Source organism: Pectinophora gossypiella, chromosome 10 (genome assembly GCF_024362695.1).
Source record: "Pectinophora gossypiella chromosome 10, ilPecGoss1.1, whole genome shotgun sequence".
Taxonomy (NCBI): Eukaryota; Metazoa; Arthropoda; class Insecta; order Lepidoptera; family Gelechiidae; genus Pectinophora; species Pectinophora gossypiella.
The window spans coordinates 10,928,359-10,953,934 of record NC_065413.1 but is presented as its reverse complement, the minus strand read 5'-3'; the positions used below and the strand labels follow the sequence as shown (position 1 = coordinate 10,953,934).

General features: G+C 35.7%; 1 protein-coding gene across 1 annotated transcript; it reads left to right on the top strand.

Annotated features, from left to right (window-relative positions):
* The first annotated feature begins 5,160 nt into the window (after positions 1-5,160).
* Positions 5,161-17,252, top strand: LOC126370092 (homeobox protein Hox-B4-like). The gene is made up of 2 exons (XM_050014814.1): positions 5,161-5,695; positions 16,595-17,252. The coding sequence occupies exons 1-2, from the start codon at positions 5,161-5,163 to the stop codon at positions 17,236-17,238; spliced, it is 1,179 nt and encodes a 392-aa protein (XP_049870771.1). The 3' UTR covers positions 17,239-17,252.
* The last annotated feature ends 8,324 nt before the right edge of the window (positions 17,253-25,576 follow it).

The window sequence follows — 25,576 nt, the reverse complement described above, 5'->3', positions numbered from 1 at the left end:
ATTTAAATAGTAATCTAGCTAAAACATCTTCGCTAGCGAAGCCAAAAGCAAGAGACATCAATTTCTTGCCGTCAAAATTTTGATTAGACATCGAAAATTGCGGCCTATACCCCTCGAATATTATTCCCTGAGGTGGATGACGTCACGCAGGGGTTCGGGAGGGGTTCGGGAGAGGGAGGGAGTGTTGGCTGTCAAACATCTGACACACGATGACGTTCCCGCGTCAGAAACTTGCTCGGCTTTCAAGAGCTTGGCTCGGAGTTATAGCGCTGTTCGTACATACAATAACTTTATCCAGAGTTTTCTTACTGTGTCATGCTTGTAATGTTTGCTCGAAGTACTTTAGGCGAATATTGCACTGTGTACGCTGTCATGATATATGATGATAGTCAATATTTTTTTGTGGACGTGATTTGTTTTATTATACTTATCCGGATAAATGAGGAGCGCTGAGGGCTTTCTCTCATTCGGTACAAAAATTTAAGACAACGGGCCTGAAGGTGGGCGCAAACGTCGGCTCAGGGTGTTTTCTTGAGACGATTATATAATATGATATACTTATTACTTGACTCTACGGAGTCGATAGCGATAAGCGCTGTGTGAGGGAAAACTAAGTACTTACCAAGTACCTCTATCGGTATAAGTTTAGAAACGTTACCTACTGTCAAAATACTTGTACGTTAACACAATATAATTGTTGGGGTCTGCGGTTGGTCGTATTCAAAGACGTTGTTGAAAGTTATAGCAAAATATTTATTTTCTTGCACACAACATACACGTTACATCTTGATGGCGTTGAAGGAGGAAGAGAGTGAGCGATTTTAAAGTTGCCACAATAATAAAAAAAAATATATTTTATTGTTGGTGTTGCCAACAATAATTATTCAAAGTACTTAGTTAATTTGTTGATTTATATTCTAACATGTACAGCATCTCTTTTCACTAAACATACAAATGGTTACAAAAGCGACATAAGCTAGTAACTAAACACATATGCAATATTATGTATACCATAAATTCACCGAACGCACCCGGCCGCGCTATGGGAGGGGCGATCGCGCAAAAAATGTTGGCACTCGACTCAAAAACTGAAGAAAATGCAACCCGCCATTATAGAAAATTGGCTATGCGAACCCTTGGCTGTTAACTTATAATTATATTCCAACTATTTTTTAGTCTGCCATTATAAAATAATACTGGTGTTCTATTTTTGAATACTTGCGAGTTTTAAAATAAAATTTGCCAGACGGTAACTTTAAAGCATGTTCGATATTTTATTTTTAGATATAAATAGAAGAAGTTTTTACAGCTACAGGATAACTTTTATCTACTCCCTTTATCCCGACTCAATAAGCAAAACAAGAAACAAATAATACGATCAAAGTCAGCTAAATAGGTTTTTCTCCAGCTGAGAAACTCATGACTAAAACATCTTATCTCCTTTAACATCTGCAAACCAGTTTGTGTTTTACGCTTTAGTTGTTAGGATATAAATTGGGGAAGTTACGAAGTCAGAAAATTCAAAGTTTGATTAAGGGCCTGTCGTATTGTTCATTAAACTTGGATTAAGTTTGCGCTGGATACAACTGGCGGCATCCAGTTAGCGTGAAAAAACAGGAGGGTACCGAGCGGGCGAGTTTGCTAAGAAACTTAGTTTTCTACGTCTTCATTGATAGACGTTATAAATAGATGCTTCAATCTCAATTATAAAATCGTTTACACGTATAAACAAATCTAAGTAAGTATATTGCGCTATGTGTGCTTGAACTATAAACGTGTACATACTAAGTTGTACTCTCATCATCATCATCATGGCGTCCAAGCCGTATCCGGCGACGGCGACTCCTAAACGTCTATCCCTGGTCAACTTGTACTCTACAATGCTCTACATTAATGTCTAATATGGCATTAAATGATACTATAGAGATACTTGGTGTATAGGTACCTACGCGTCGAATTGAGAATCTGCTAGGTTTTTGAAGTCGGTTAAAAAGTATTTTCAGCTTTGTTAATTATTCAAAGTCGTTTGTGAGTTATTTACCTATTAAATTACGTGTACTTATGACTGTGATTATCGTTTATCATTGAACCAACTTTGTTTGAGAATTTTGTATATTAACTATTGCATAGGTACGCCTGGATTGGTAACTGCTTTGAAACATATACTGAGTATGTTTCAAGCAACTGCTTTGAACATATACTAATTACGAGTATATGTTTCAAAGCATTTGCTTTATCGTGCAAATTACTTATTGGTCTTTGGCTTTTGATCTATATAATTCCTATCAGATATGATGCTAGCCACAACTGGCTCAGATACTCCCAATCTTCCGTTTCTATCGTAAAAGTTACGTGTCCCTAATAATGGCAAATAAATATTTTAGTTATGTGATGCTAGGTAAAGATGGACAAACTTAGTCCTAATTTGTAACAGAAGCACATGTACAAACTACCTCAACTAACAACACCTTTCTAAAAACCCGGGCCGACCTTTATGTTATTGATCAAACAGCTATTGACCGGGTGTTCCCACCTTTTATGCTGGTTGGAAGCTGGAGTGACGCAGCAGAAACGACGATAGTCCGTCCCGTCATTGTGTTCATCTAATTCAATAAAATCACCGGACATTTTTGTTTATTTGGATCGTGGGTAGATGAGACAACGCTTGTTGGAGTTAGTTGTTAGCATGTTTGTAATAATCTGTTAGTATAGTTACATTTTCAAAATCAATTTTATAGAAAAGTATAGGATTCTAAATCTCATAATTTTATGTTAATGTCGGATTTTTCTCTCGACTTTATACTACACACACTTTCTAAACCTTTAACGATATGCATCACTTTCGAAGTTTTGAACATCAAGTCTTCAGCTTCACTATCATTCAACAACATCTCTGTTAGTAACATCCTCGATATTTTTATAGAAATGTTTCGTGATGATCACTGCTCTACTGCTATCTCCTATATTATAGTACCAAGTCCCATCATCTGCTTCTTAGTGCGGCCTCTTGTCGGCCAGTCTTAGTGTAGTATTAGCGGCTTACGATGTATGATATTCCGTACCATGACTGGCTAGTTCGTTTTGTTTTCCTACATTTTGTTCCATCATTCCACTTGTTGTCGTTGTCACAGATTATTTGGGATTAAATGGTCATATGATTGTGTACTTTAATGTGCTTGAGGCATGTTTCATGCCGTGCTGTGTTTGATATGTTATCAGATTTGTTCATGGTTGCTTTTATTTTAAATATCTTTAAATACTGATTATGTTTATACTTGGTTTTTATTTTGCATCAACATCAGCTTTTATTAATTCGCTGTTAATAATTATGGGGATATCGAGGAGGTTTTATAATATATATTTTTTACAACATACTATATAATAATGTTGATTGAATATTATATTTTTTATAAGAATTCTTTATAACAAGCTTATATTATAAAGTTACTTAGACTTCTTCATATAATTATAGGTATTTCTACCTATACTAGGTGGTAAATCAATTCTACACATCGTTTTGAATTGTCCACAACAGACGGTCAATTATTTGCAAATATTCGTTGTCGAAAAATCATTTTTGGGACAACACGCGAATTACTCATTAAAAATTTATAATTATACTTTTTACAGTGAAATTTCAGATTAACGTAATCAAGCCACTGAACGTTTTTATGCTTCTCTGCCTAGACGTGAAGGGCGGTTTTACCGTAGAAACTTAAATGTGCCTAATATCGTTTTTATGGTTGAAATTAATACGTGTCCAGTATAATAACCCTATGAACGATGGCTATCGGAGTGTAAACGACCGCTGACGCAGTAACACGGCCAGCACTAAAACAATTAATTTATACCTCATTATACTTCACTTGTCGTCCATTAAAATAATGGATACTAAAAAGAATAAAAATAAAGGAAATTGCATATTAAATATTTAAAACGATGTGTCGTTACGAACACAGACCATGTTCATGCCGTATTATTATTAAACAGCTTCTTAATCTCCCTTTACCAATAAACCCATGTCGAGCTTTTATCTCATTCTCTCCATCACGAAAGCTATTGCGACGAAACGAGCCAGCTATATCATTACTCTTGTTACTTCCGAAGTTATCCAATGTTTCTATTTCAGTCGCACTCATGGCGTTGTTTACGAGTGGAAGGGGGAACATTATTGTTGCGGTTTGATGCTTTATAATGTAGCTTTACAGGAAATTCTTCTTTATTGCCGGGAATCGAGAGTTGGGAGTTCGCTGCGAATTTTTGTGTTGGCCTGTAGAAGAACAGCTCCGCCTTAAAAATGGAAGGTGGTATGTAAAAATTGATGAACATGTATAGGAGTCCTTAAAGTGACAGAGTGCGCTAGCGTGCGGGCCAGTGTATATTGTCTTAAAATGTCGCCGAGAGAGAGCGCGCCTTCTTTGTTTATTATCAAAAAGTGATAAATCAAGTGACTCTGCAATAATGTTTTAATAAAAACTTTGCTGTTTCTAAAATCGTGGGCTGATGTAAACTTTGCGTTATGTGAAAAGTAGCGAAGCAAGTTCAGTGGACATATAGAGCAAGTGGTTTGATGTGGGTGAAAAAGTGATAATTATAATAAAAGTAAAGAGTGGTACCAACTCAGGTGACTTGGATAATCTTGTAGGTAATTTGAAGCCATCTCAGGCTGAAGTATAGTATCCAATTGATAAAAATAAAACTAATGAAGTCAAGGACTCGAAGACATCTATTTGATTTTACGTGACATACGGTTTAAAAAATATTGATTATATTTAATCTCACCTTTTTGATTGAATTAAAAGTTGTTATAAATCATAACCATAAAGAAAAAAATAGACGATTTTTTTTATAAATTACTTTAAAAACATACTTATTTTAAATGTGGACACTAAAAGTTGTCCAAACTCTATGAATTTGAAGCATTATACGTTTCGTTAACTATAACAATTTCATGATTGTCAACAATTGAGAAAATTGCTCCTCGTTTCACAATTTGAAATACTTAAGAGATCGTCGCCTTTATACTACTCTTATCTTTGTTTATTATAGTTATAACTTCATCATCATAAAACATCAAGAACTGTATAAAATGGTGTTGGTTAAAATAATGCGGTCACATTAAACGTGTTAAGTTGGAGGTGATGCGACACCAACTTCACGATGAGCTCATTCCTTATGAACGGAGGATACCAGCCTCAACCGGACCCGAAGTTCCCGCCTTCCGAAGAGTACAGTCAAGCGGACTACATACCTCCAGGAGAATACTACCAGCATCAACATCTACAATACGGCTATCAGCATCAATATGCTCCAGTCCAAATCGGCACAGGGTATGGGTATAGTGGGTATTACCACCCGTTGCCTCAGCATCCTCCCGTGGCTCCTCCACCAAGACCACCCGAACCGTCTCATCCTTCTGATGCTGAGCATGGATATGCTCCACCTCATAGTGGGGACGTAGCCCCGGGGTTGGCTGAACTGGGGTTAAGACTTGAGAGACATATAGAAGAAGCAGCACCCGCTGGGAGGAAACTACATGCCTTAGGTAGAGAAGGTTCTCCCTCCTCGGAGATGGACGATGAGAGGCTACTTTTGGACAGTCCGCCGGTAGATGACGACGACTCCTCGATATGTTCAGACAATACGGACAGGGTCATTTATCCGTGGATGAAGAAGATTCATGTCGCTGGCGCGTGTAAGTATTTATCGCATTGTGCAAATTATTACCTACAGACCTACGCATGTCCATGGAAACAAGTTCACATACAACTTTTAATTATCTTCCTTTCAAGTCAAATAGATATAATTTAGGCCATGAAACTTCATTTCTTTATTTACGTCTTTTTAATTAAAAAAATCAGTAAGAAAAGATATCCACACACAGTAGACATTTTAACGATAATAAAGTATCTAATTTATGTAAGGGTCTAGACCAGATGGATATGAAAGTTAGCGCACAATATTTGGCATCAGTCATCCAATCAAACACAGGCTAAATCATCTACGTTATTATGAGTCTGATAGTAATGAGCTTCTTAGATAATTAATGTTCCATCTCTCACTTGCTTCTTCTTTCTCCCAACTGTCCATCGCCAGAAACATTGTCAAGATCTATCATCATATCAGCACATCTGGCATCATGCCTTCCCGAGCTTGGTCTTTCACTCAAGAACTTATTTATTACACCGTTTGACAGATCAAATGTGTAACTTCATAGTGCTAAATCTCTAACTTTTCAAGCGTCTTTGGTTTCTGGATTTTTTATCAAAGTTATAAAACACTCGATCCAAATTATTTGTGTTTAGTGGCATTCAATGGATTTTTTTGTTTCATTTTTACTTCATCAAATTAATTTAGTCGAGATAGAGTTTGAATATTTTTTGTTGTACTACTAATGTATTATTCAGCAATGCTCTTATTTATTTTTTATTTGAACATTTAATTTTATAGAGTCGAATATGAACACAATGCATAAAAGCTTTTTATAGACCAGTATAATTATGTGTAAGTATTCTTTTTATGCTCTATGACTTTATTATACTTACTTTTATTTTCAATCTTCGCATTGCCGAGCGTATGTTTTTAGAGATATTTTTTTATAAATAGCTTTAAAACAAATACGCTATTTTTGTTATTCTACCAGCATAGGAAAAACATGTTCTGGTTTGCCTCCATGCTACACCATGAATGAAGACACGCTATCTACCTAATGTCAACCGCCATTGATCAGATATCATGCTTATCCCGTCGAAGGCAACTTTGAACAAATCATTGACAGAATTTTCATATCACCCGTAAACTTCCAAAAATAACGCATATATATCTAATGATGATTGTGAATTGGTCAATGTGTCATTAAATCTCAGTCTATAAAGTTTTGTTAATTACTCCTTGTCTAACCTAGGTTTATTTCTTTATTATTTCATGCTTTGAAAATCTGCTTTTATTAATCTATGTTACGAATTATTTTCAAAACGGTCTTATCTTAATCTTATTGTAAAATGAAATGCCTACATCGAGGAGTTATTACTATTAAAATACTCATTCACGCCAAAACGGTTGACGGGGCTGTTCTTTGACTATTCAAAGATAGGAAGGCAGACTAAAGCAAAATACTCGATAATCTAGTTCAAATGGTAGTTAGAACTTGGTTGATATTAGGATCTCAGCAAAAAGAAATATCAAAAATAATATATGTATAAGTAAAACGTTGTGATAAAATATGATCAAAGATGGAAACGAAATATCGCTGTTTTAAAACACAGAATTTATTGTAATTTCTTACAATTAAAAGATTTTTTGACGCCCACCCAAGAGTAAAGTATCATAATAAATTGCATTTAAAATAATTTATAATGCATTTTGCCGCCATCAACATAACAACACTTAAATTTACAAATCCTCCAAAGATTAATATCAGTATATTAATTCTTCTTGCTCTTCCCATTGTCCTCTTAACATATAAAAGTGCAAAATAAGTTTTTAAGTAATAATTTACAATGTTCACGGCATGTTGTACAAAGGATAAACAAATTGCCTACAATCAATAACATTTTAAATGTTTACAAATACTTGAGATTTCTTACGCATGTCCTTTTGATGTGTTGTGACATTTTACTAATGTGTTATCATTTAGAAGGTCCCGTAAGACGCCGGGACCTTTATACAGGACAATGGGTCCCAACACTTCACGTTAATGAGAATCATTTATTTTTATAGCTTTTAAATAGGAGGTTGTGGCAAGAAATTCGCCGCAGAGATTATGTAGTATTTAAAAAAGTTTTTGTTGGGATAGTTTTGTGGTCGAGGGAGATTGTAATGCGGCATCTTTTGCGTTCGGTTTTTGAATTTGGTTATTTTTGCTTGTTCTTTTTGATTCATTTAGTTTTTTATAGAATATTTATTTAATTTTTATTTAGTAGGTTTTGTATACCTATACCATACTTCGACCTGCACAGGAGATTTATCTTAGTTGTTTGTTTATAGTGAATTTGACATTCATAGCTGAGAATAAACACAGTATTTTTTGTTACTATGTTTTTGATTTTCAGTGGCTAAAGGTAAATACGTATTACCAGTTAGATGTTAAATTTTCTGAAATCGTCTAGCTTCAGATTTTAATTCAAGTTGCGCAACTAGTGTAAAGTTTTAAATTACTGCGTGTAAAAATGTAATGAAACAACATTTTTATAAGAGTAAATTTCTTCTAAACCATAATGTGTACAAGTCATGGTAAATATAATGCTTTTTATTATTAACAAGTAACACTTGCTTTACTAGTAGTATAATTTGCTGGTTATCTTGCTCATTCATTTTAATATTTAATCTTCTGACGAGTTTTGCTGTCTGTCATGTTTCTTTGAATAGTAAAAAGAATTATCGCACTGTCAATGTATCTTTCAACTTTGCATATCAAAATTGTTTGCAACCCGACATGTTTAGCGAAGGTTATCTTTTATAAAAATAAAACCCTTTTAACATGACGAAACACTGAGGCATTCGCATCCATTCTTCGTCTGAAGAGCATTAATGAACCGGTTCCGTTGATTGATCGCCTCAGAAATTGCTAGCATCACATTCGCGCCAAAGTTTTATTCCGATTTTAAATATACAAGAGTACTCGGGCTTTTCTTATCGACACCTGTCATTGGAGGTACATTTTTCACCGAGTACAATAGTAGGACAAAGAGGCGAGATCCATCGTAAGTTGGACGTAATGAGGCGGGACCACCGGCGGGTCTGATAGCGCATGCGCCGGGAGATCGACTCGAGATTAACAGATCTGTTATGAGACCACACGCTCGTCGCAGGTAGCCCGTAATTCAATTCAGATTGTCATCGTCCTGATGACGCGATACGCGGCTAACGAAGCGACGATCGAACATGTCGCGCCGGTCTCCGGTAGCCGTAACGGGTCCCGTTTCGCAGACGATAAATGAAATGATGACTCGTTTTTCTCATTAAGATCTTTACGATTGTTTGCAGCCATAACTTGATGAATCAAAGGCGTAGGTTTCGCTTACGTTGGTTGTTAATGAAGTTTGACTGGCGTTTTAAGCTCTTCGCAAATCTATTAGTAGTGTTACCTGATAGTTTTTGCAGTTTATCATGATGAATGGTTGTATTCGGCTACTATTATTACGATTTTAAATAATAAACCGCCTCACCTTAATATTGTTCATTGTTTTGTAAGTTTCGTATCATAGAGGCTAAGGCTACGCTAGTCATCTATGGTACTTTAGGGTATGAAGTTCGTTCCTTAAAACGTGGACGACGTGGATGTACTCTTGGATTAGGTACCACAAATTATCACCATAGTCTAGACGTTATGTCAGTGATGAGAAGTCTTATGATATATATGACTTTTTAATTTTTTTATAACTAATTATAGGTAAGTTACTTGTATGTACATAAATCAACAATTATGAACCCGTTAATCCTATCATCCACAAAATCAGAAAATAACTTAAGATCTTACTAAGCAGTTTGGAAAGCTATTTGCATTCATAATATTTTATAGGTTTAAATCTTATGTCTATAAACGAGTGCTTATCCATTTCTTTTAAACAAACAAACGAATAAATGTCGGGAATTAACAAAATACATGATGTAGGTATCTGTTTATCAAGTGGATCCCCAAGTAGATAGAGCTCGAACTCTAAATCTTCTTCAGCACATACTTACCTATTAGCGGATCTTCCCCTTCAGCCTATAAGTTCAAACCCAACCTAACTATAGAAACAAGTCGCCAGTACACACCCACATATTTCCAAGTCGTCCCGGATCAATGTGGGATGTCCGTCTGACCACTAGAAATCTCTGCCCGGCCGCACATACCGACCCTGCTTCGGCCAAACCGCCAGATTCCGAAGACATTCCAGTACGGGAAAGACATCCATCCCTTTCACACTAACGCTATCTTTGCGGTGCGAGATAGTGTCAGATATAAAGCGATAAGCTTGGCTGATAACTTGATAGGTACGCGTTTTGCTTTTGTTTTTAGTTGTAATCAAGTAGTCTTTGTTGTTTGAATCATTTGGATGTATCACGATCTTTGCGCTTGAGTATTAAAATAAAATTATGTTTGTTAACAAGTATTATCTACGTATACGGAGTGGAGCAGCCTAGTGTAGCATTATTCTTGTTTAAGAGATTGTTTTCATTATATAAAGCTAAACTAAATTGGGGGTTTCTATAAAGATATAATATTAGTTTTATTCTCGAATTGTATTGGGTGTAGCATAGCAATAGCTTCAAACTAATATAAATAAGCAATCTTCTTCTTTTCGTGTGGGTTGTGAGGTGGAATACCAACCTCATCAACTCTGGTGTCAGGGTTATTATTGAACTGCCAAAGGCCACGGACATGACTCATGTAACGACCACATACTTACATCAGTAAGTTGAAACCGAGACCAACGGCTTAACGTACCTTCCGAAGCACGGATCATCTTACTTTCGGACAATCAGTTGAACAGCCTGTAGTGTCCTAACCAAACTACCTAGTGATCACAAAGTGAATTTTGTGACATGTCCCCACCGGGATTCGGACCCAATGCTCAATCAGTGGACCACGGAGGCCGTCAAATGAGCAATAAAAAGGCGGTCTTATTGTACTCTTTCTATTTCTATTTAGTTTTGTATTTTCTGTGTGAGTAATAAAGTATGTGTTATGTTATGTACTTATTGAAAAAAATCTTTTGAATCAATATAATAGGTACGCTTTATTGCACATATTATTAACAAAATATAGAAGACAATTACAAAACAGCGGTTACCGCTATCGACCCACTAGGGTCGATTAATTCTTTCAAATATTTTTCCCGCGACGCCCCGAGTCGAGGTTCGCGCCCAACTCACCTTCAGGCCTGTTGTCTTAAACGTTGTATCGGGTGAGAGCCTTCAGCGCTCCCCATTTGCCCGGCCAAGTAGTTAATGCTATCTGCGGCAAATCTATAATAAGTCACGTCAAAAAAAAGCACGGGACATGTGTATAAAATGTGCAATATAAGTATTTATATATGACAACAGTACATAGACGTACGTAGACGGTCAATTTCGTATCCAATTTTTCAGACAGCTTTTCAGGCGGATCTAAAAGCAATTTCCTATGGAGGAAATGAAGGTTGTTTCGTACTTTGCTCACAATGGCACTATTTGAGCATCGACTCATTGAAGGCTTAATTCACTGTATTAAGGACAGTTTTATGTGTCAATTCTATTGAATTAGGCTGTCTCCGTGGGCATTGAATGTTTGTAGACTTGTTGACAGTATAACTTCAAATGGTTATTAACTTTAAATGGTTACATAAACATAAACATATACATAAACAGCCTATATACGTCCTACTGCTGGGCACAGGCCTCCCCTCAATCAACCGGAGAGGGTATGGAGCGTACTCCACCACGCTGCTCCAATGCAGGTTGGTGGAGGTGTTAATACGACTAATAGCCGGGACTCATCTTACTTTTTCGGACAATCAGGTGATTCAAGCCTGAAAAGTCCTTACCAAACAAAGGACAGTCTCACAAAGTGATTTTGACAATGTCCCCATCGGGAATCGAACCCGGACTTCCAGATCGTGAGCCTAACGCTCTAACCACTAGACCACGGAGGTTGTTACCGTGTGTGTTGTTGCTGGGGTGACTTTAAATGGTTATGGTCACAAAAATGACTTTGTGATCTCTAGTTTGCTCAGGACATTACAGGCTGATCACCTGATTGTCCGACAGTAAGATGATCCGTGCTTCGGAAGGCACGTTAAGCCGTTGGTCCCGGTTACTACTTACTGATGTAAGTATGTAGTTGTTACATAAGTCATGTCAGGGGCCTTTGGCGGCTTAATAATAACCCTGACACCAGGGTTGATGAGGTTGGTAATCCACTTCATAACCCACACGATAAGAATAATGGTTGTTGTTAAGTTTGATTTCTATAAGTGTTCTCATGGGAATTTTAGTGAGAAACCCCCTCGCTTTTGGTTTTAGTGGTGGTAGTTTTAATTTAGTATCGGTTTAGGTTCGCTATTGGTCTTAATATGAGTAATCCATAGGTACGTATTTAGCTTTTTAGGAAATTATAATAATTAAAAAAAACACTGAGAATATTTGGCCTGGCCATGATAATTTTCTAATCTTATCTAGTCTGCTGAGTCCCACTGCTGGGGAAAGGCCTCCCCTTGGATCTTATTATTTAATAACCACCGTAATACATCTAAGTACCTACTCTATAGGGTGTTAGTAACGAAAACATTGAGGAGTAATTCAGACCATGACTCTGTGTTGATATCAAGTGGAATTTTCCGTCGCAAAAGATTGGAACTGAAAATAATCAAATCTAAAATCTAAAATTTTCGTGAATTTTCTGAAAAGCAATTCCACTTGATATCAACTCAGATTCATGGTCTGAATCATTCCCCTGAGTATTTGTTACGGTGTCACTAACACCTACATACACACTTGTATGGATCCTTGTACGTAAATACGTACAAATGTACGGGGTGCAAAAGACAACGTAACGAATACTGAGGGAGGTGATTCAGCTCATTATTCTGAGTTCATATCAAGTGGAATTTTCCATCGCAAAACTATAGAATTGGAAATAATTAAAAAATAAACTGTATATTCTAATCACCTAACTTATTAAAATATTAGAAGCAATTTCCTGATTCAAAAACTCCACGTTGATATTAAAAAAAAGTGCAATAAAATTACATGCAAGTACCTACATTTGATGATTATGATATAAAATCCCTAACGAAGTGCACATTATAAATCACGTCAGTACACCAACTGGGTGTTCCCTAGAACTTCTCGAATTACTTGAAAAACGAACTAATTTCCTAGCCACAATTAATCAAAACAAAAAAGGAAGCTCATGCACGAGCATGTACGTAATTATTATGCACATTAATTAACACGGCGCCCGGAGGTTGCCGCATAAATTATTCAGTACACCATGTTATAGCTATGTAATACCTACTTTGGCACGCAACTCGCTACCTTATTTAATGGTGGACATGTGTGCTTACTGTGTGTATACTTTGTATAGAGTATTTGTAAATTAATTGCGTTTCAATGTTTCTAGGCACTGCACAGACATTCCTACAACAAATGGGTCGTTCTTCTTTTTTATCGACAATAAAAAGACATTTTCTCGATTTATCGGATTTAACATCTTTAAAATTATAACGGCAATAATTATTTTAAAACATCATATAAATATGTGTCTGTAGAGGACTATTTCGTGGTTCTCTTTATCTTGGTAACATACTTTTCTTTGCAGGCGCATTCCAAAAAATATTGTGACAGAGTGGCCCTTTTCATCGGAGACAGCATTTCAATTTACCACTCTGTTACAGAATTTTGTGAAAAACGATCAAGCTACGTTAATAACTAATTGAGGAACCGATTAGTATTTTGCTTGTATTTTGAGTATAATAAGATAACTATATTTTTGGACAATCAAAACATGAAATAAAATTCTAAAACATAACTTATCAGAAGCAGTACGAAGGACAGATCATTGTCGATAAAAAAGAAGAACGACCCAAATACGTTTTTAAGTAGTGTATGCTACAATTATGTATGGAATGTTTTTTAATTCTTGTAATAGGCAATGATATGGAATGTTTTTTAATTCTTGTAATAATAATCTTTGTAATGTTTTTTAATTCTTGTAATATTCCAACTAGTCAAATTAGTTACTTTTTACTAAACTTCAAAACACCAAATTACTGTGGAATTTGTATGAAAACGCACACTGTGACGACACAGAAACACGTGATATAATGTCGGACTTATTTTTACGTTTTTCTTGATTACAATTTATGAATAAGTTATATAAATAAGAAAATGTTTTTCGCGAGTTTTAGATCTGCCTTTATTTAGTTATCAGAATTTCATAATTTATCTTGAACCTAGTAGGAAATCTAATAACTCCACCACTCGGCAGTGGTACTCCATCGCTGTACGTGTTTTAGTCATCGAAGAATGTTTAACTGAAATTAATGCCTGAGGTTTCACTAGGAAACCGCGACGTCTCAACCAAATTAATTATGCAATTATGTAGTTTCCTAGGTCAAAGATAAATTATGAAATTCTGATAACTAAATAAAGACAGATCTAAGGGTATCAAAAAACGTTTCTTTTTTTCTACTTGACTTATTTATGAATTTTAATAAAAAAAAACGTTTTTCTTTGTCGTCACAGGTTGCCGTTTCATCAAGATTTGACTAGTTGGAAACTACCCTAATATATAAACGCTACCTGACGTACATTGAGAATGCATACATTGATGCTTCGGATGGCACTTACTGCCGTTGGTCCCGGTTACTACTTACTGATGTAAGTGAGTAATCGTTACATGAGCCATGTCAGGGGCTTTGGTGGCCCAATTATAACCCTGATCTGAGGATATGGGGTTCACGATAGAAGAACACGATATTTGGTGTCCTAGCGTGATAGAGTCCTAAGAGCAACTGCCAACGATCGTTATATAAATGGTTAATTAATGTAAATTTAACCTCCGTACTTTAAAGAGTACGTAAAGCTGTCAGTCTCAGCCATTGACGCGTGTCCAAAAGTAAGACACAGTTTTGACACGGCTTGAGAATTGTGACAACTGTGCTTGTGTTGGCACTAATTCAAACCTCATCAATCTAGCATTGAAACAGTGTACTTAATGAAATATATTACGTTTCATCTCTAATTTTTTGAACAATGCAGATTCTTTTTGTTATGCATGACAGGCAAGCATTTCACCACAATCTCATCCGATGGTAAGTGACAATGTGGTGGTGGGACATGCTTACCTAGAAAATGCCTATTCGTTTTTGCATTGAACAGGCCCAGATTTTCGCGGGCAGAGAAATTCAGATCTTAGCCGTTGGTATTAAAAGCGAGGAAGCAAAGCGATTCGTACGAGCTGGTGGGATATTACCACTCCACGTTTTGTTACGGATTTAAACTTAGGTACCTACTGTAAAAACAGTCTTAGTAATTATGTTCTCTCTAATTTGATTTATAAGATCCATTTTGGAATACATGTGTGACTACAATTGCTACAAATAGCCTTCTGATGTCTTGAAGGTCTTTCTGTTCATCCCGATAAGTATTGCGGTTGTGATCGTGTCTCTTTATCTGTCTTTAAATAAATATGCTAGTACTAATTTTCAACCTTAAAGAACCTGACAGATAATATATTATGGTATAGCCTTTTCACTTTTACAAGGGGTGAAGAGATGCCAGCAAGGCAAAATTGTTATAGATCAGATTTTTCAGTTTTGAATGGAAATAATCACTATCACAGAACAGAGAAGGACGATTTTTGGTTTGTTAATTTGAAAAATAACGGATGCCATCCAGTGATATTACGCGCCGAATTTTCAAATAGACATATCAAAAATCGACCTTATATCCTTATAATAGTGGTTATAATTAACATTAAATTGAAAATTCTGACAGTAAGTACAATGCGTTTATTTTGTTTAAGGTGCCCTTAGAGGTGTACTAGCAAACCTACCTAATACAGAGATAAATGACTTGCAATAATGAACACGTCACAAACAACTACACTTACCTGAGTACATAATATTCTCAACATAAAATATACTAGTAAACTTCTTACTGTATTTATTATAATAATAGTATAGTTGGTCCACTTATCACACAGTGAGTGATTGCATAAGCGTCATTATCATTATAATATTATGGAATAATAACCTACCTACCCAGTTATGTGTCTATCACTCTTAGTGGATACACTAACATCCTTCTTCTAGTCAATATAATTATTATTTTCTTTATATTTCTTAGAATAACGTGAGCGCGTATTATTATAACCTTATTTGATTTCTGGAAATAGTCGTTTTTCATTTGTCATGTCAATAATGGATAAAAAGCAATTTAATTGTTTTTAATATGACTTTTAGGGCGCAAAAGATGTTCGTATAGGTTGGCTAACTTGTAGGGTAATAATGTCGTCGAGTTTAAACATAAAAACCATGTGACTCGTACCTTTGCTTATGAATATTCCACACCAATAAGTAAATTATTTAATAAGAATATTAAATTTTAAATTTTGTGTGCAATTCTCCCCAAAGCTTTAGAAGAACTTCTTTAAAGAGTATGCTGTGGTTTAAACGTAACTATTTATATATTACCTCCCAACCACATACTTACATTGTACAACAAGAAAGACACTGCAATTATATGTAATGTTATATTGCTTTACTACCTTATAGAAAATCTTGTTTTTACCGACTGATGAGAGCATTATAATGCGTGTGTGTAGATAGAAGTCGATGCAAAAAATACATCACCAGTCTAGTGGGGAATTTAAATATTCCGATATGTAACATCTGTTATGTTAGGTACGAAGAATAGTGTTATTTAGATTGCTGAACGAATATTTGATATCAAATGCATAATGGTTTTTTTTAAGTATTTAGATAACATAGTTTTGAAAAAGGAACCAAAATATTTTGCATTTGCTGAGATTATACTTTTATTCCAAATGCCCAAAACCAAAGTCCCTTTTGCAATTACCTTTTAGCAATAGGACAACTGACTAACATTCTGCTCTTATTTACAGCCAACGGCACTTTCCAACCGGGCATGGAGCCAAAACGCCAGCGGACCGCGTACACCAGACACCAAATACTAGAACTCGAGAAGGAATTTCACTACAACCGATATCTTACTAGAAGAAGAAGAATAGAGATAGCCCACACTCTAGTCCTGTCCGAGAGACAAATCAAAATCTGGTTTCAGAACAGACGGATGAAGTGGAAGAAGGACAATAAACTACCCAACACCAAAAACGTTAGAAGAAAAACCAATCCGGCCGGCGTCACCACCACCACGACGAAGGGCACACCAAAGAGTAGATCGAATAAGAATACAAATAACAACGATAAAAAGAAATCCAACAACAACGGTCGACCAGATAGCATAGAGAACGTTACGGATAACATAATGAATGATTTGCACTGTGTTGGTGGGCAGCAGAATTTGTCGCACGATCCAGCGATCAGTCCGATGTCGCACCCGGGGAGCGGGATGGGCGCGGGGCACATGACGCCGCACCACCTGCAGCACATGATGGGCATGCACGGCATGGACCCGGGGGTCGCCAACCTGTCCATGCACGGGTCCCCGGTAGGCTCCGCCGGCTGCGGCACCGGCATCCCCGGCCAACCCGTCATCAAATCCGACTACGGTCTCACCGCCTTATAATCCTTAGAACTCTAAAGAAGATACTATATTTTCATTATCGGACTCTCTAATTCTTACCATTCCTTTGTGGTGATAAGGTGTAATAAAGTGATGATTAAATAAATAATTTAAGTTTTACATTTAAGTTGTGTAAGTAATATTAGTGTAACCAGTCATATTGGATGTTTGGATAGGTAAGTGGAAAACTTTACAATGTCAAAAGTGTGATTACTATTATTTTAGGGTAGGCATAGACATCTTCTGAGTGTTGGATTTGTACATTTTACTTTAAGTCATTGTCATGGATAATAAATAGAGTAATGTTATTCTTATTTTGTTGAAATGCCAGTATTATTGAATCTCAATCTTTAGGTAAAATGGTCTGTATTGCATTAAGTATAACTATTAAGTTACCATTTAATTTATTGCTTGTACTAACAAACGCACTTTCCAAAACTCTAACTATTTCGTACTTCAATATGTGTTATAGTGAAGAATGATCTACATTATTATGCTTTAGGTACTTTTGATTGAGGCATTTGTTAATAAAGATATTGCTTGTTTTATTTAATTATAAATAATTTGTCTAGACTGAAATGCTGGAAATAAATTAAATTAATAAAAAAGTAATAAAATACAGAAAGGGTAGATGTTTTTAAATATACCTGCAAGAGAGGCATGTGATGTAGACAATGACTTAAGTTTAGGTACAAAATTTAATTTTTAACGGAATATTGTTTTGTAACTAAAATAGGAGAACTGTGAATACAAAACCAATAAATATAGTAATAATATGAAATGTATTGGATGCTTTTTATTTCTGTATAGAGCGTAGTTTTCCTCAGTACTTATTTATTTATTATTGTTATGAAGAATAAATGAAACATTATAAGTAATCATAAAAGTTTGCCAAGCCAAGAAGCATCGATGTTGAAACGAAGATCGCGCGTGCAATTATTATTGCTTTTTTTTCTTCTGTAAAACAAAAGACAATCGCCACCTCTGCGCTGGCTTTGTATCAAAACGATAAAACTCCAAGGGCTTTGTACCGATAGTGATGTAGCACATCAGATATTTATATATCTAGAATAAATCGAAAAACTCAATAGATTTAGTATGTAGTAATTTTTTTAATTGTAGGTATTTAAATAGTAAAATAAGTTGCGCACATACCTATGGAATGATAAAAAGCTCCTAACTGGTACAGAACTGGTAGTAGAACTCTAGTACTTTAGTACTTCTTATATTTGGTGCAATATTTATGAATTCTTGACTATAATCTATTGCTCGATAGTGGCACGTCTTATTTTGATATTAATTTGTAAATATTTGGCCATCATCATCGTCATCACTAATTTAAGAGCCACGCTCTTGTAGGTGTAGCATTCTACATGCTACTTTTTTAAGGAAAATAGAAAATGCACAAATATATTAAACTTATTTGTAACAAGTGTTCAAGTTGACTCGATTAAAAAGCGATTGAACTCGAGTAAAGTTGCTTCAACTCGAGTATACCGTTGAATCGGTACGTCCCTACGAATGGAAGATACTCGCTCGTTGCGTGCCGGCCACACAAAGAGCTGTGGACATTGATTGATGACTACACATTCAACGAATACATTACGATTTTTGCTTTCATTTCATTTCGTTTGATACGAATGTCACAAGGTTATGATATCGATGCGGTGTTACGAACGATCGAGCATGTAGGCGACGGTTGCCCCAATTGGTGGTCTTGCGGCCCCAGATTTTTGGATTGAGATATTACAACATTTTTTTTGATTATGCAATATAAAAGGTTAATAAAATTGATGGATGCTGATAAAGCAGAAGCTTTTGGATGTCTCTGAATAATTGAAGAAGGAGTATTAAACTCTAGCGTTTCTCTTACCATTTTAGAACCTAAGACAACAACAAGATAGTTTTCTTCGGTCAACATGAGATGATGAAAGAGAGGAAAGGGAGAGAGAGTATAGCTAGATCAATTATGAAATATAAACATTTAATAAGATTCTAATATTGAATTTACTGTAGGTACATAAATAGCACCATAATTTTGAACATCTAACTACCACAAAACTCTATAAATAAAATTCGTACCTATTCTGTGTTGCCAAGTAGATTTGAAAAATAAACCCTTTAGGATCGAACACCGTCGCAAAAAATATTCAAAACTAAGTAGCGAGTCACAAATTACTCACTTATTCATAACTTAAGTCTATTGTCACTCTCAAAGGATCCTTAAAAGACATTGACAATAATCCTTTTTGCACTTTTTGTGGCGGCAAAGAGTTAATACCTCTAATGTTAGAATCCAGGCGGATTTTGTTCAGTAAACAAAGAAGTTATTGTTATAAGATTTGTATGTAAATAACAAGATTTTGCTACCGTTTGTCCTGGCTTTGGCGACTTACTGTGAATTTACCGGAATGTTTGAAGTTGGAAATCTCTAGGGAGTCTTTTGTCAGAAACGACAGTAGCCGTGTCGGTACTGTTATAAATGTTTTTTCGGTTAATAATCATAAAAGTATGGAACGGCAACTAGCATGTATTTGTAGATTAGATGACATTGGATTGATTCAGCTATTTAATTAAATGCACATTTTAATTCATGAAACCTTCCTACCAAATGGTATGAACTGCTTGATCGGAATTAACTACTTGGCCGGAGCAAACAAGTAACTGAGCATTTTTTAGTTTTTATTAGATAGTTTAGTTATTTCCTTTTTGAAGACTTTGAAGAGTTCACTAATGAAACGACGTAATTGGAATGAACGTGGATCATCTGCCTTTACATTCAGATAGACGTGTAGACTACCAAATAGACGTGTTTTAATTCTGGACATGGATCAAGTGGAAAACCTGATATCAATAGGGATGTTGAATGTGAGTAAAAGTTTTTTTATTAATATACATAAGTAAGTATATTTACGATTCCCGAGGAAATTGGCGATTCCTTTTAACACCATGGGTAGTCAAATTCTAAACGATCAAAGTACAGGAAGTTAATTATCACGATTAGATATCAGAAAGAAAATTTTCCTGTTCTGCTAAAAACGTAATGTATATAACTCCTGAAGAGTAACTTGACAAGTTCCTGCCATGCAACTCCCTCGACGCGAGATGTACAATCAATTCGCACAGGTTATATTTCCAAAGCCCGGCACTCCGGTCCACTTCGCCAATTTTCGCAAAACGTCTCGAAACAAAAGAGTAGCGGTGAGTAAAAGGGGCTTTCAATCTAGAGAGTGTTTGGCAGGTGAACGGCATCCCTGGGGATTGGTAAAAGGAAACAGTCTTCGGATCTCGTGACTTGCCGAACTGTTCACTTACACAGGTTTATATTTTAGATACTATATTTGTACGACTGTAACATATTATAATATCATCGCGTGAATATACGATTATTGCATGACGTCATGATACCAATTAAGAAAGAAAGAAAGAAAGTATTTATTATTAGAGGACGCCACAGTAACAATACAAACACAGTAAGGAAAGAAAAAACTTACACAAAATCACAATTATTACCAAAAACGTAAAAGGAACAGAAAAATAATAATAAAATACAAAATATTGATCGTAACAGTCAATTAAGATGTTACAATGAATGAGACCATAAAGATATTGTATTTTTTTCATACCGAGTGACGTCTGAATGTTTAAAAATGTTAAAAGTATCAATTATTAATATTATAACGCCAGAAAAGATATTTCAAGGAAGGCGTTCATAAACATACCTTATTTACTTACTTGATAGATACAAGAAATTGCAACCTATCCAATGGAAATAATAACAAAAGACCTGAAGATAATTTTTGCAAAACGCTACGAAACAAGAGAGATGCGGCGAGTAAAAGGGCTTTCAATCTACCGTTTGTTTGGCAGGTGAACCCAGTCTCAGGGGACTGTTTAGAGGAAGCACTTCGGCGCCTGAACCTTGATGACTTGCTAGTTACTGCACTGACTAAACTATATGAGATACAGAAATGCACGGAATGCGATTCCTGGCGTCAAACGTCAGCAAGTTTGAAGATGTGGTTGTTTTTGTGGCGATCCGCTAATTGGTTTCGCTTGTATTAGTTAAAAGTCATGGTGGAAAAAATATATCTACTCAAATGCGCGAGTATTGTAAAGACTGTAAACATGCGATTTTACCTAAAATGACTGTATACACAATATTTATTTTCGAAAAAGGTAGTATTTTTATAAGGTAAGACTATAATATTACAATATTAATTGATACCAAAAGTAAAGCTAGTTGACTTCTGACTGCTCCGTCTATCTTCCCATCGTTTCAGCAACGATATCTAAAGGAAGTAAGTTTATTCATAACAGCTGTTTATCTTCCCGGGTATGTCGTAAAATCCGACAGGTGGATTGTGTCCTTTCTAACATGGTGGACATTTTTTATGGGCGATAAGCCCTTGTCGCCAAAATGTTCATCATAATTATCCATCTTAGGACTTTGTTTCAGTGACTACAAGTCTTTTACTTGTGACTTCACATAACGTATTGCGAACGTGAGTTTATGTATATGTGTACGGTCACGAGCATTAATATGTATACACTTTGGTGCCATGTCACATTAACTTTTTTGACAAATTGAACTGTAAGTCTCACTAAATGTCAAATATGTTAGTGCGACAGAGTCCTAAAGTGGGTACATTATATTGCTCATGACTGTAAGTATGTTTTTCCTTTTAGTAACCAGTCATCAGTAGTTAGACTATTATCAGATCTGTTCCGATGTTATCACTGTGTTCAAAACAATACTGCTAGTGTCACATTTTGTATATATATAATCCATAAGCACATCCGCATATATCAGATAAGTAAATGAAAAAAACAAAAGCTCTAAACACGTATCATACATACAAGTCAGGTACTTCACATACAAAGTTCATATATTTTATCATACAAATAACTGGAGTCAACGACTAGGAATATGTTTTGAGAGCACACTGCTTGAAGGCAATATGAAAATATTGCACGCGACAAAGACAAATTTCAATACATCGTCTCAGGCTGTAGGGTGTTCGCCCTCGCCAAGTACGGCGCATATATTTTGGGGTTGGTGCAAGTTACAAAAACATCGTGATGAAACCCACATTCCCGAGAAATGCATTTTCGGAGGTATGAGACCTGTATTGGACTGGTTTTCCTTTCGCGGGTTGGAAGGCCAGACAGGTAGTCGCTACTGTAAAAAACCGGACCTGCCAAATCTTCAGGTAAGGTAAGCGGACCCTGTGGAAGACGGGATAAAAAATAGCCTCTCTGGTCTATTGGTTAGAGCGCTAGGCTCATGATCTTATGTATTATGAAGGTCCAGGTTCATTTCCCAATAGAGATATTGTCGAATTAACTTTTTAAGACAGTCTATTGTTTGGTAAGGACGCTGCAATCCTGATTGTCCGACAAAGTAAGGTGATTTCTTGCTACGACAGCCACGTTAAGCTGTTGGTCCCGGCAACTACCTCGACCGACCTGCAATGGAGCTGCTTGGAGGCTCCATTCCATCTCTCGTTGATTGAGGGCAGGCCTGTGCTCAGTAGTGTGATGTTTTTGTTATAATAATATGAAGTGGTAGAACAGAGCTAACATCAGAAAACACGTACTTTGTTTAAAGTGGAAATGTACAGTACACAAGGTAAATTCAACTACATTGATGAACACAGTCGACGTGAAGATAATTATGGAGCATGGAAGCAGAAGGGCTGAAACAATAGAAAAGAGGTCTGTAAGTATACTTTTACAATTTCAGATTCCTAAAGTCGTATAGGCACTTAGTTCCTCCCATGCGTTGAATTTGTGTATACAATGACCCCGATTCCTGCAGACACCTCCTAAGTTTAGTTTAAGTTACATTTGTCATTTTCTTATCCGCCAAAGAGGAAAAGGTCGAATAAAATAGGCATCCCGATGATATTCAAAATGTTACATATGTGCAGTCAACTTAATTCTGTCGGGTTATTGGCCAATTTAAAATTTTGGGAGGGATTATTAAATTTATGCCTAAAATTGACGTGTGTTCCATGAATTTTATACCTGTCGATTGCACGTCCCTTTCCTTTTCGTCGAATAAGAAAATTACAGGTAGGTATAACTTGAAATAAAAGTAGATGGTGTGTACTGGAATCAGCACCAATTTAATATTGAAATGATAATATAAAAACAGAAGCCACTCTAAGACGATGAAAAATCTCATTTCTCTCACAGTTTGGACCTTACAAGCATAATATTGGGGGTAGCTCAAGTCGGTATAATCCATACTCGAGTAGATTTGAGAGCTGCAAACGTACGTGATGTCGACGTGAGAGAGGGTGTATTTATACGTGGTTTCTTGGTCACGATTGATTCTTAGCTTTGCTGTAATTTGTGTAGCTGATAGGTATAATTAATTGACTTTTGGTATAATATTATTAGCTTAATATTGACAATCAAAAAGACAAAACCCAAAAAAATGGTAGGTAGGTAGGTTATCGAAAAGACTGGATAGAGCTCGCACAGAACTGGGATACTTGGAAAGACATAGGGGAGGCCTTTGCCCAGCAGTGGGATCACACAGGCTAATAATAATAATTTACAATAAATGTAATACAAATACTTTTTATTGCACAATTCTTCATGTACTTATATGATTTTTATGAATCGCTTATGCTTCGCTATGGCTATAGAGATTTGTTTGTGGATTTGTGTGTTTGTGGCCCGGATTTTATTTCGTAATAAAAGATAATGATCTGCGAAGCAAATACTACTTCTTTAAAAAAAAAATCTTTGCAATACCTTCAATAATCATTATAGTAATAGAACGCTCGGTGAGGTGTGGATACTTATTTCATCTATAGCGATGGATGTACCTCTGACTACCCTATCTGGCATATGGACATAGGCTTATGTTATACCTTCAATAATATTTGAAGCAACATCAAATATTTTATTATCTGTTTAGTTGACTTCGCTTAGGACTGAGATTTGCACGTTCACTGTGTATGAACCACATATGAGGAAATACATTTGAAACTCATACGTGCATGTTCCACATGTGGGGCACATTTTTTCTTGGCATAATGTGTTTATCGAAAAATAACTATGCACGTGACAGGTTGATATCTAATTTTCTGTTTCACAGTGAACGTGTTCAGGATCACTACGGTAAATCCACTTTATAAATTGTTTTCCTACGCCAATTGTTAGTATAATCTATATTTTTAGTGACTCACACTGCGTAGGTAAAGTGATTGCGATCTTCCATTATCTAGTCCTACTGAATGACATCATCGAATCGAATAAACAGGGTGTTAGTGACATCGTAACGAAAACTAAGATAAACACAACAAACCAAAATGATTAAGACAATGATTTTGAGTTGTTATCAAATGGAATGTTTTGTCGGAAAAATATAGGATTGAAAAAAGCACAAAAAATTACATGAATTTTGCGACGGAAAATTCCACTTGATATCAACTCAGAATCACGAGCAGAGTCACCGTTAAAATTTTCGTTACGATGTCACTAACACCCGGTATTTATATACTAGTTATACTAGTTATAACCACTGACTTGCTGTCAATTTGCTTGGATTGGTAGAGACAGATAATATTATGATAATTAAAGCACATAATAACGGGTTCTTACCGCGTTTAAATGGGGATATGAGACTCTTGATATTTCCCGATATTAGGTAAGAACCCGTTATTATGTGCTTTAATTATGATAATAACCGCGTAAACTTAAAACAATAATGGACAGATAATATGATCGACCCATACATTATTTATTCCTAGTCTGAGGGTAAACATAATAATTATTCGCGTTTATGCAGAAAAATAAGTGCATTACACACAAATAGGTACCTAAGTAATAACATTAATTTCATCTCTTTTTCTAAAAACGCAATAATTCTATATAGTAGATACTTACGGACTTATATACTGAAATAATGTGTATTTCCAGTATATATCTAAATTTATATCAACATCTATAAAGCTTACGGCAATTACGTAGTGAAAACCATTATGTATTTTAAAAACTTCATTCTTACTCCTTTACTTTACTTTATAAAATCGAATTTAAGAATAAACTATGTAGTTAGGTACCTACGGAACTAATAAAAAAACCGATAGCTATAAAACAAAAATTAAAAAGACATAAAATTCCAATATCAAGAACGGCTCCTTACCACATAGCAACAGCCATATATCACATAGAGCACATATCTTTCCGTCGGTAGTCAGTCGGCCGAGCTTAGTGCCCTTCGTGGGGTTGTGTGTATGTAGTGGTGTGTGTCGACGTTTGTGTGTGTGTGTGTGTGTGTGTGTGTGTGTGTGCGTTGATTTCCCGGCTACGGCGGCGGCGC

Bases quoted from the DNA above. Each gene is read 5' to 3' on its own strand.
- LOC126370092 (XM_050014814.1), top strand. From the start codon at position 5,161: ATGAGCTCATTCCTTATGAACGGAGGATACCAGCCTCAACCGGACCCG. The intron at 5,696-16,594 runs GTAAGTATTTAT...TCTTATTTACAG, and splicing joins GATTCATGTCGCTGGCGCGT to CCAACGGCACTTTCCAACCG.